This window comes from Pezoporus flaviventris, unplaced genomic scaffold, assembly GCF_033815535.1.
Source record: "Pezoporus flaviventris isolate CSIRO_AGI_PZ_B2104156 unplaced genomic scaffold, CSIRO_AGI_Pfla_v1 ptg000031l, whole genome shotgun sequence".
Taxonomy (NCBI): domain Eukaryota; kingdom Metazoa; phylum Chordata; class Aves; order Psittaciformes; family Psittacidae; genus Pezoporus; species Pezoporus flaviventris.
Window position 1 is genome coordinate 60,698,862 of NW_026892579.1, and position 12,126 is coordinate 60,710,987.

Below are 12,126 nucleotides of genomic sequence, written 5' to 3' on the forward strand. Positions count from 1 at the left end.
TTGAGAACAGCATAAACTTCATTTATTTTATAAAAATCAGTATTTCAACGCAAACATTTACTATCCAGTAGACCTGTGGAAATCCAACGTCTCTCCTGGCTGTTGTGGCAATCGTACACAAGTCTTAAGTTTTTGCAGAGAACAATAAACTTACAAACAGAGTAAAGTATCACTGCATTAAAAAAAAAAAACAACTATCTACACAATTCCTTTATAGGAGCATCCGGTTATTTCTTTGCATAAGTGATTTTCATGGCATGAGATGGAGTAATCTTGAATCCCTGGAGAGCATCTCGAGCAGCTCCTGCTTGATTCTCATTTTCAAACTCCACAAATGCAATGTCGTGGCGCCCAGGCACTAAGCGAACCTCTTTGAATCCAGGAAACCTTTAAAATAAGGTCAAAGAGTCAGATAATATTTCCTAGTTTGATAATACATCTCTTATCAGTAGCTGTAAGACCTTATCGTAAGCATCTCCTAGTATAATAGTTAACTATTAGTGAAAGTCTTAAATTGAAGGGTTTTACATGTCCAGTCTTAGAACCATGCCTCAATTAAGGATCATTATCTGGAAGCAATTTAATCAGTCTTGTGCGCATACGGAAGCAACTAAAGCTAGTTTTAAAACTGCTCCTGCTGTTGTAAAGTCTTTAATATTGCAGTCGCCAGATTAAATCTAGTGCAGACTGATGGCAGATAACTTACACAATCAAAACCAGCTACAAAAAAAAAAAAATAAATAAAAAATCAGATTTGCTTTCTGAACAAAGTCATCAGAACTGACATCTGTAAACCTGGCAGTAAGACAAAGAACCGAAATACCTTCAGAAGAAACTCTTACTTCTAAAAAGTCAGCTTGTCAACTGAGAAAAAGCATACAGGTAAAAATTCGAAGAAGTGCTTTTATTCAAAACTTACTGATTGAATAACATGGACAGCATCATCTCATTTGTTTCCTCAGGCAAGTTATTAAGGAAAAGGATATAGTTGGGTGGGTTGTCAGGCACCTGCAACAACAGAAGATCAAAGCTCAGAAGATTACACACAACTATCTGTTCCTCTGCATCTGTCTCCATGATTATTTGAACCAAGGCTCTCATATCCGTAAGTATTGCTCATAACACTGCTTGCTGGACTTCAGTGTACCTTCATGCAATATGCAGACAGAGCCCCTTGGTTCTGTTACAAGGATATACTCATTTGCAGAGGCTCTTATTTCCACAAAAATCATAGTACCACAGTGTCTTAGATGTCACATTTAGACTGTCAACAGCTGATACTGCAGTACTCTCAGCACTGTCAAGGGTGGGACCCAGGTGCCCAAGTTCTGGCTGTAGTGCTGTCCAAGACACCTGCATGGCAGCAGAAGAACCTCTGAAAGACTTGCATCCTTCCAAAAGAGCAGTGGGATAAATGCCACGATAAATACCCTGCTCACCTGCAGTAGTCCTGAAATACTGAATGTTTTTTGGCAACTGAAGCCCACAAAACCCATATGGTTTTACTACAGTGCTCTATTTGAATTTATTAATTAGAAACCCCATTAGATTTAAAGTCCTAGAGTCTTTGAGAGATTTGCCTGCTAACATGAATACATAGCAGCCCACCAGACACAAGGCTGAGTAGTCAGTTTGCTGACACTGAACTGAAAGACTAGAATCTCCCCAAGTCATCGAGGAGATTACAAAAATAAAAAGAAACAGGACACCACAACTTCAAACGTTCTGATAACAGTGCCAAAGTTAATGCTTCAGCACAATAATTTCCTTCAGCTGATGGAAGTGTTCCAGGCAGTGCCATTAGAAAATAAACTTCTGAACTTCAAACAAATAACCTACTCAGGGTTGTGCTTTGATGCAAACTGACATACACATATTATGCCTTGGTACAAATAATATCCAGATGAAAACCCAGACTGGAAGCAAGATGTTTCCCCTGTGGATTATGCATGCACTTCTCAATGACAGTATTCAAGAAAGAGATGCAGGGCAGGCAAAGATACTCTTCCATAATATTTGCTCTAGTGCACATCTTGCCTCTTTACTACCTCTACTTCTAACACATGTCAATCATTTAGAAGGTCACTCAGCAGACAAGATGAGTGAAGCAGAGGGAGTTGTTGCTACATCTCTACTCAATCCTTTGGAAAATAAGACACTTGTAAGAAACAAGTGAGCAGAGGACCCTCAAACTCCTGAAAGGAAGCTTTTATATAGATATTCTGGCACCCTGTGCATTCTTCCTTCTTTTGTACTACTAGAACAAAATAATTGAAAGGGAATTTAACAACAAAGAAAACCCCAAACCTAAGTATCCTTCAACTGATACTAAGGACAGTCCAAATTTTAAGAATTAAGTGGGATTTGTTAATAATGCAGTTTTCTGTATAATAATTAGAAACTGCAGGTTCTTATTTTATGTCAGCCAGAGGCAGTAAAAGTGGAATTTCTTTTGCCTATTTGCTATGATTTGGCTGGTAGGCAAATGTCTCAGAACAAAAAGAAAGCTGTAAAATAGATTCCCGAGTTTGTGTAAAACTATTACTGATTGAGAATAAAATAATTTTACACATTAGTGCTCTTATTCACACACACACAAAAAGCATTACCTGCTGATTCTGTGCTGCAGTCCCTGGGGCACTGGCTGAATTCTGTGTTGCCCCCTAGTGAATAAGTACAAAATAGTTTTACAAAGGTGTTCAGTTAGAAATATATAAGCACATATCACCATGTTTCTGAACAACTCAAGAAGTATGTTAAGGTTTTTTTAAGCCACAATCCAAGGAATGTTTGTTGTTTATGAGATTCCTGACAGTAAACATATAGTTCATGAATTTTGCTGGACTCTAAAGCCAGGTAATCAAAATAAACAAACCATCAGTAGTAGCTGATATAAGTAATGGCCAAGTCATCAGATACAGAAAATCACTATTTCTCCACATTATAATATTTTTAATAGACAGGAAGTAAGTAGTTTTGGAAATGAAGGCCTAGACAGGACATACCTAACAAGAGAAAAATAGGTGTTTCCAGCACAGACTCTGTTTTAGCAAGGAGAACTGAAGCCATTACTATTACTACTAGCTACTAGTAGATATTTCTTCTTAAGAGATTTCTATATTATGATTTGACTTTTTAATAAAACCTGAAAAATTCTATCTAGAAAATGTTGCTTTCTATGAACACTCTTATCTCTTCTCGATACCAGTTTGTGACTTAACAGGAAAGGCAGTTAAGTAACACAATATTCAAACTCTGTGCCTGACTATTTTCTGCTATACTTCAGCACATAAATTACTAAATGTTATTAGTTTAGGCCAGGCCAACCCTTAGTGGAGATATATTTCAAGCCAATCCCTCTTCATTAAACTGCCCATGGCAGGGGAGCTGGAACTAGATGATCACAGGGTCCTTTCCAACTCTGACCTTTCTATGATTCTATGATAGTTATCTTGTTCCCATTTACCATTCAGGGCTTATAGAGCAAACAGGGCACTAAAATACTGAAGGGAAAAGCTGTTTGAGTACTTGAAGCTGGTATTAAAGAAGTACACAGCCCTCCTTTTTTACCTCTTCTATAAAGAGGTTAGCTCCTCTTTTGGTTTATTGTACCTTTGCCCTACATCTTTATTTTCATCTAGTAATAGGAAAGGAGGGGGGAATAAACAGCAGGAAAGACTATCATCAGCTGCCTCTCCTTAACTTTTAATGAGTGCACAAGAGTACTAGATATCAATAGACCACAACTTAGGGAATTGAGATGTACCAAAAGACAATACTTAGTCCTAAAAAAAAAAAAACCAACAAAAAAACCCCAAAACAAAACAACACATAAGAGAAAAAAATTAAATTAAAATAATTACCCTGCATGTTTTTCTTTTTTAACCAAAGAAGCAGCTTACCTGGATAATCTTTTTATTTGGTGCATTTGCTGACTGCTCCAGAGATTTGGCCTTCTTCTTTTCCTTCCTTTTTTCCTTATCAGCAAAAGTACCACGCATTTTAGAGATGATATCAGAGTCTGTTTTTGCATACTGAATCCGCTTTTAAAAAAGGAAAAACACCACAAACAAAACAGAACAAGACATATGCAGTTAACGATACTGATTATTTTATACCATTTTCGTTAACTGCATTCTGTGCATTTACATTTTTTCCCCAAAATTTCTTATATTATTAAAAATATTGCTATAAACTGTAGATATGCTTAGAGTATCTAATCCTCATGATTAATTCTGAACATAACTATGGAACTCAAAAAACCCCTTAAGATGGAAATTACTAATTTTAACTCACTGAAATCAGAACTCAATTCATCTAACAGTGTTTTTTTAGCACCTGTCAAGGTAAGAGATGTAAGAAGTGATGTGAGGATGTGACAAAATTTGAACTATCTTCTATTAAAAACCCTAGGAGGACTTTTTAACCCCATTTTAAGGGTTAAAACTTTACAGTGATTTCTCAGATCTCAGAGTTCAGCAAAACTCAGACATCTTAAATAAAGAGGCGAGTACATGCCTTAGTCCAAACCAGTTGCATAGATCGTGTCAGCAGCACATTGGTGCTGGTTTTCTGACAGAGGCTGCCCAATGCAGTAGTCGGGGAATGCAGAGGCAGCTATGAGTATACTCATGTGCAGTATTACATACACACACAATCCTATTACTTTTACTGTCAGAGACTGTGAGACTTAATACAAAATTATACAGTAGTTGAAGGTATTTTTTAAAATGCTTTTTGCTTAGACAAAGCATGCACACTGCAGGCAATTTTCAGAGGGATGTACACCTGAAAGGTTATAAAGCCTTAATCTTTTTATTTCCTATTGCGTTTTACTGAGTTCAAACCTCGATAAGGGTAAATGACAGAACTGAGCTTGCACAAGTCCTCATCAAGGATTTTAGTGGGGAATCTGAAAGTGTTAATGAAAAAAAACTTGTGGCTCAGCAACACAAACTGTCTGTGCTCTCCTAAATGATCAAAGCCATGATCTGAAAGCCAGCAGTAATATACACTTCATGTATCGTTATGCCTCACAAATAGTTGCAGAGTTAAAAGATGCCTAGTTATCCAAGCAGGCAACAATGACATGTCAATCCTTGCGCTATTCTACACGTTACCAAGTACATTATTAAATCACATTCTATCAACCACCAGTGAATTTGCTTCACTCAAGTTATACTGAAATTCAGTTACTTGGTTTGGTGATGTGATGCATACACACACTGAACTAGCCATTGATTCACAAAAATAAATCACTGGTCACATCTGGAAAGTAAAACTTCTTTCACCCTACTCACTGTTACCTCAAAAAGGAAGCATTATATTCTATTTATTACAAATGAAATAGTAACCAAGCTTACTGTAGATTGGATGCTTAGAGTTTCATTATTTTATTTTTTAGTATTAATTAATTATTTGTTATTTAATAATATTACTGAATTAATTTGATTGGTTCAACAAAATAAATGTTTTATCATGATCATTATCATGATAAATAAAATGTAAGTATTTAAGATGTTCACAGCTTTAATCTGGCAAAGAAAAACATGCAGCCATCATTTAGGAAACCTAAATGCAAAGTTTAACCCCTTTGTTTTAATTACAGCCTCTCCAGCATCCCTCTAGGTTGCATGTATTCATCAAGACAAGACAGGACACGACTGAATAACAGTACAAGTACACAATGATGGTTAACACGCAAGGCATAAGTGCCAAAACAATTTATCATACAATCACAGAAATGGTTTGGGTTGGAAAGGACCTTAAGACCACCTAGTTCCAGCCCCCTAGACCACGTCATCCAAGGTTCTGTCCAACCTGGCCTTGAGCACTGCCAGGGATAGAGCATTTATCACTTCTTTGATAAATTCTTTCACACTGTTCCAGTGCCTCACCACCCTGGTATCATAGCACAGCACTTCTTTAATCTTCAAAAAGCTAACGAAATAACTTACCATTGGCTTTCCATAAAATGGAAAGCCTTGTAGTTGTCTCAAAGCATTGGTAGATGATCCAAGTTCTTTAAATATAACAAAAGCCTGTCCTCTCATCTTCATAGTCTTTAAAGCCACAATGTCAACCACATGGCCAAACTGTGAGAATAACGCATACAGAGACCTCTTCAGTTCTGTTGACCATATGAAAAAAAAAATTAGATTATAACAGGTTACATGGAAGTGTCCACCTCCACAGAGTTTGCTGTCCTTCAGCAATGTTTTTTGGCAGCTTTAGCTCACACAGCGATACGTTACGCGAGTTTTGTCTAAACTGTTGCATGAGTCCAAGTTTATTTGCCCAGTTTTTGTAAGTTAGCGTATAACACTTGGTTTCACATCTCAAATATTAATGCAGTGAAAAAGCTGTACTGCCGTCCATTCTACATTCTAAGAGTAACAATTACACAAGAGTATATATATATTTTTTTTCATGTACATATATGTACACACACTCACATATTCAAGCATGATGTATGACAGCCATGAAAGGCTGATCAGAAAATCAATACCATAACATGCAGTACTAAAGAGGTATGACTTGAGACCACAGCAAAATAATAACTACTTTAAGGCTAATTTAATTTGGAAATTTTGTTTGTAACTGTTTAACCAGTTCTCTCACACACATGAAGTGTTTTTTCAGTCTGTATCCGAGTGTGTTCTTGTATGAGCCCACTGTACCTTACAGCTGCAATGGATTTATTTTCATTATTTAAAATCACCTGACTACACACCAAATAAAACCTTAATCTTACCCAATCAAACTAAACCATAGAATCATAAATAAATGATCTGTATTGTGTAATCATTCTACCTCACAAATCTTAGCATCTGAAATACTTCAGCAACATACGAACACTCTCTTATTTACTGGTTATAACCCCTATTACCAATAGTAACGTGTAATAATTAGCTGGTAATACCAGCCCACTGTCACTTCCTCCAGCTGCTCCTGACCAACCAAACTGCTCTATTTTTAAGCTTTTTTATTGAAACACTTTCCTTAAAAATAACTTCTAAACCTGTATTTAAAAAATCAAATCTGTAAGCTTCATAAGTAATTGGAAACCCTCTATTTAAAAAGTATAAGCCCACTGAGTCATAAAGGAGACATTCTAGTTTATAGGACGCTTAACATGCTACAAAGAACAAAGCCCTAAGTTACTTAGTAAAACCATCTTGCCAAGTTAAGAAATAATTTCCCAGTAAAGCTGTTTGCACTTTCAGAGCTTCCTGAAGCAATGCTTAAGTAGTGCTAATTTGATTCCAGCACTCTGCTCACAAACAGTAACAAATAAACTACTGTGACTGTACCCACAATCACCTTAGATTGTAAACTAAGCATAAGCATAAAGTGGGTGGTTCTACACACTGAAGACACAGCCAGGTAAGGGCAAGAATTTTATTTCCAGCACACTGTGAAGTGCTGAAGTTCCTCGGCACGAAGCCATCTCCCTGGAGTGCACTGCACCAACTGCAAGGCAGCATCTCCAATGCAAGAACACAAAGCAGGCTTGCCCATGCCATGTCCACCACTTCTGCGTAGGATTGAACAAATGAGGAGCTCACAGATGTCCCCACACCACAGCAAGAGGGGACTGCAAAGGCCACCAAAACACATGCCAACACCCCTATTAGCATCCATCAGATATTCTCATTGGTCATTCACTGAGAAGCAAACCTGGCCTGTGCAGTTAGTTACACAAATGCAGCAGGGAGGCAACGAGAAGCTGCCTTAGAAACAAGGTCTCTGCTTACAAGCAGCCTAAAAGTTGTGCTGCATTTTCTGACTTTAGCCGCAGCTTCGATGGAAGCAGCCGTTTGCTGAAAGCTCGGTTCACACCCGCCGCCTGCCCGGCACCTCACTGCCGGAGTGCCTGGTGCTTCCCAGAGATGAGTCACGGGCCCCATACCTTCTTTCTTAATCTTATCGTTGATGTTGTTGATGTAGATGGTGTGGTTCGGCCTGATGTCCATCCTCGGCGGCGGCTGCACACCTGCCTGCGGGCAGAGCACACGTGGGACCCGTTACTGGCAGCCGAGGTGCGGCTTGGGCCACATGCACGCTCCATATCCACCCTCCCCGCGCGGGCCGGTCCCAAGGACGGCGGGACGGGCGCTCTGAAGGCAGCCCCGCGGCATCCCGCCGTACCCCACATCCTCCTTTCTTCCTCCCAGCAGCCCGAGAACCCTACACCGCTTACCTCTTCCCGCCGCGATGGCGGCCGGCCTCTCCTGTCCTGTCCCGTCCCCTCCCGCCCCGCGTAACGGCGACGCAGGCGGCAAAGCCGCTCCCGCAGCGATCGATGTGCCGAGTGCCGAGCGCCGATGCCCGGCAACGCCTGCGCAGTAACAGCCGCTGTGTTGCCGCTAGCCGTACGGGTTAGCGGCGGTCTCGGCGCCCCGAGCTCCCTCTGTTCGCTGCCTCAGTGGAGGCCGGTGAAGCGCTTCGGGGAGCTCCGTTTCCCTCTGGATCATCCCCGCGGTGAGGGGGGCAGGGGATTATAGTCGGGGCTCTTCGGGAATCACAACGGGGCTTGGAACTGCCCGAGATGGGGGTTTCCTGCCCCAGGCTTCGGCTCTGCCCGGTACCAGACAGCTTCATTTTTGTCACCGCAGCTGACACAGCAACTTGTGGAGAATGAAGGGAAGCAGTAACTTCAAAATGCCCATAGACATTCATTAGCTAGGGTTTGGGTTTACGTATGATGCTGAGAGGGCAGTGTATTTCAGGATCCCTGTGGTAGTGGCAGCTCAGGGTAAATAAACAGCAGAGACTGAGCTTGTGGCCCTTGAATTTTTGGAATAATTTTGCGGGCTGCATACCTTCTTTTCTATGAATAATTATGAGGCTTTTTCGGAACCAATTTGGAGCTGTGAGGGTTTAACCTGGTAACATAGCAAAAAGAGAATATAATCAATAAGATCTTGCTTTGTAAAAGCAGGAATGTTAGAGAGTTCTCAGTTCAGTTGCATTTCAGGGAGAAAACCATTACTTCCAGATTCTAGGGTTGGTTTGAGTAAAAAGAAAATCTTGTGTTTAGGAAGCCTAAAAAGAACAACATGGATGAAAGTGCGTTGAACATGAATAAATGGATAAAAAGTTGTTCATTGAGATGTTACTTACTGGTGGAAGAGAAGAGCGAGCTCCTCAGCTGTTTGTAACATTGCATGGAATGGGGGGGAATGATGTGCCAGTGTGATGCCATATGCAATACATACATGCCCCAGATTTAAAACGGGATAGGCAGCAGTTCCAGGCAAGTTTTAGGGGGCTAATTATTTTCCTTGGTTTACTGTTGTAGAAGTACTTATCATGATAAAGTTTAACTTTGAAATCCAAGCACGAGCAATGCATTAAACCACCATTTTTCAGAAACACTGACTGTGCTATATTATGCATTGATCAGTGTAGTCCATGTAAGTTCATAATTTAGTAACAGTGCTCAAAAACTACTTACTTGTTACTGAGTGAGCATAGCTAAGGGAGTTTTTCTCACAGAATCAAAACTACTGACATTTACAGCACGTAAATGATTTTCAAAATAAAGCCCTTCAGCTGTTCACAGAGAAGACATGTTAAAGAAACGCACTGAAAAACCTTACCCTGACACAAAGTGAAGAGGAATTCATGGCTTCAGTAATTGATCCAGCACAGCATGCAGCACTCATGCTTGCTCTGTGTCACTTTAAGCACAGCTGATTTATTCTTGCAGGATTTGAATGCAGTAAAGCAGAAAAGCTGTGTCTTGCCTGCTCCTCAGGTGGGATTTCACAGTCTGCCTGCCAGTTCAATAGAAGTGACATTCATTCTTCAGCTTGGCTTCCCCCTTCTCCTCCCCAAGGTTTATTTGGATTACTTTTGTTTTCTTAATCCCCTAACAGAGAGGTGCAGTGCTCTCATATTCCCTCAAACAGTCATTTGTTAAAGTCTGAAAGCTTGAAGTATTGCAAAAATTACTTCAAGTTTCTTAGCAAGAGTGCCCATAGCAACTTAGGAAGCAGTTATAATTTATCACCAATATAACAGGCTGGGAACATGCTTCCGGCTTGAACAGGTAGCTCCTTCATCACAGGTTGTCAAACAGTGCTGGAGAAACAAAACAAAGGGCACAGGATTCTTGAAAATACCTTTCTTGCAATTGCTCTTCCATCTTCCTGCCCTTTGCTCAGGTCAAGGAAACCTAGCATTTCATTATTGTTGCTGTTGTTTGTTATGAAACCTGTAATGAACACTGAGGGGTTTTCCTTTGCCTTCCTTTTCTAAATACGATGCAATTCTCCAAACTAGAACAGGAGCACATGCAGGAGCTGCCTGTAGGGGAAGCTTCACACCCCTCTGCAATCCTCACAGCATTGATTTGGTCCGCATACACATGATGCCTGATGCTTTTCACAGTTGGTATCTTCCTGTATTAATGTCATAGGATAAGTAAAGTTATTTTAATTTATCGGTATAGAAATGTTATCACCTCACCTGTGTGTGTAATGAAAATCATATGCTTTTCATTATACAGACACAAGTATGACATTTTCATTATGACATTATACAGACACAAGTAAGTTTAATTTGCTGATGACACCAAGCTGTGTGGTTCAGTTGATACGCTGGAGGGAAGGAATGCCATCCAGAGGGACCTTGACATGCTTGTGAGGTGGGCTGATGCCAACCTCATGAAGTTTAACCACTCAAGTGCAAGATCCTACACCTGGGTCAGAGCAATCCCAGGCAGAGCTACAGGTTGGGCAGAGAAGAGATTCAGAACAGCCCTGTGGAGAAGGATTTGGGGTGTTGGTTGATGAGAAAATGAACATGAGCTGGCTCCAGTGTGCGCTCACAGCCCAGAAAGCCAACCGTATCCTGGGCTGCATCAAAAGGAGCGTGACCAGCAGGTCGAAGGAGGTGATCCTGCCCCTCTACTCTGCTCTTGGGAGACCTCACCTGGAGTATTGTGTGCAGTTCTGGTGTCCTCAACATAAAAAGGACATGGAACTGTTGGAACAAGTCCAGAGAAGGGCCACGAGGATGATCAGGGGACTGGAGCACCTCCTGTATGAAGACAGGCTGAGGAAGTTGGGGCTGTTCAGCTTGGAGAAGAGAAGGCTGCGTGGAGACCTCATAGCAGCCTTCCAGTATCTGAAGGGGGCCTATAAGGATGCTGGGGAGGGACTCTTCATTAGGGAATGTACTGATGGGACAAGGTGTAATGGGTTAAAACTTAAACAGAGGAAGTTTAGATTGGATATGAGGAGGAAGTTCTTTACTATGAGGGTGGTGAGGCACTGGAATGGGTTGCCCAGGGAAGTTGTGAATGCTCCATCCCTGGTGGTGTTCAAGGCCAGGCTGGACAGAGCCTTGGGTGACATGGTTTAGTGTGAGGTGTCCCTGCCCAAGGCAGGGGGGTTGGAACTGGATGATCTTAAGGTCCTTGCCAACCCTAACTATTCTGTGATTCTGTGAATGCTTTGTGATATGGCCGGGTTGATCTTCAGTGTTTGACTGCTGTGTTCTGCTGTCTCAAGGAGCACGATAATACCTCCTAAACATTGGAACATGGACAAAGTGAACAAAATGGCAGAAAATAAGGAAATTCCCTAGGAAGCACAAAAACGGTGCTGTGAGCACCGGCAATGTCAGTATATGTGAACCCTCATGTTTAAGACAGAAAAGGTTCTTTGAAGGGTGAACCATTTCAGGATCTATATTCAATTAGAAGGTGCAAAAGAAAAGAAATTGGGCCCTATAATTCAGCAGTTGCTGGGCAGTTGTCCTGACTACCTTCCACTAGTGTAAATTGCCAGAAGGATCTGAGGAGCCTGCAGTGATTTACAGATCATTGTTCACAGGCTCGGGATACGCGACCTTTGCAAACTAACAAAGCGAAGTGAACAGACAACATGATGGCAGGAGAAATTTAGTATTGACAAATGTGTGGTGAAGCACTTGGAAAAGCATCATTTGAACCACCTGAATTAACTGTAACCGCTCAGGAAGAGGACCCAGCTGACCCCTATTGGGGGACAATAAAACACCCAGTGGTAGGGAGAGAGGCAAGCAGAAACACTGTATGGAAAGGGAAAAATGTACTGTGGTTCTTTTAATAAAGCTGTTTGATAATCACTAAGA

The 12,126-nt window shown here is 40.9% G+C and overlaps 1 protein-coding gene across 2 annotated transcripts; it reads right to left on the minus strand.

Annotated features, from left to right (window-relative positions):
• Positions 1–8,302, minus strand: SNRPB2 (small nuclear ribonucleoprotein polypeptide B2). 2 transcript variants are annotated; one of them, XM_061461513.1, is made up of 7 exons: positions 8,204–8,302; positions 7,913–8,000; positions 5,958–6,130; positions 3,903–4,043; positions 2,610–2,663; positions 920–1,008; positions 1–387 (listed from the first exon to the last, which is right to left on the minus strand). In XM_061461513.1, exons 2-7 carry the CDS (start codon positions 7,974–7,976, stop codon positions 228–230), a joined length of 681 nt encoding a protein of 226 aa, XP_061317497.1. In that variant the 5' UTR covers positions 7,977–8,000; positions 8,204–8,302; the 3' UTR covers positions 1–227. The 2 variants fall into 2 exon arrangements, with proteins under 2 accessions (XP_061317497.1, XP_061317496.1); XM_061461512.1 differs by lacking the exon at positions 8,204–8,302 and adding an exon at positions 8,078–8,154.
• Between the last annotated feature and the right edge of the window lie 3,824 nt (positions 8,303–12,126).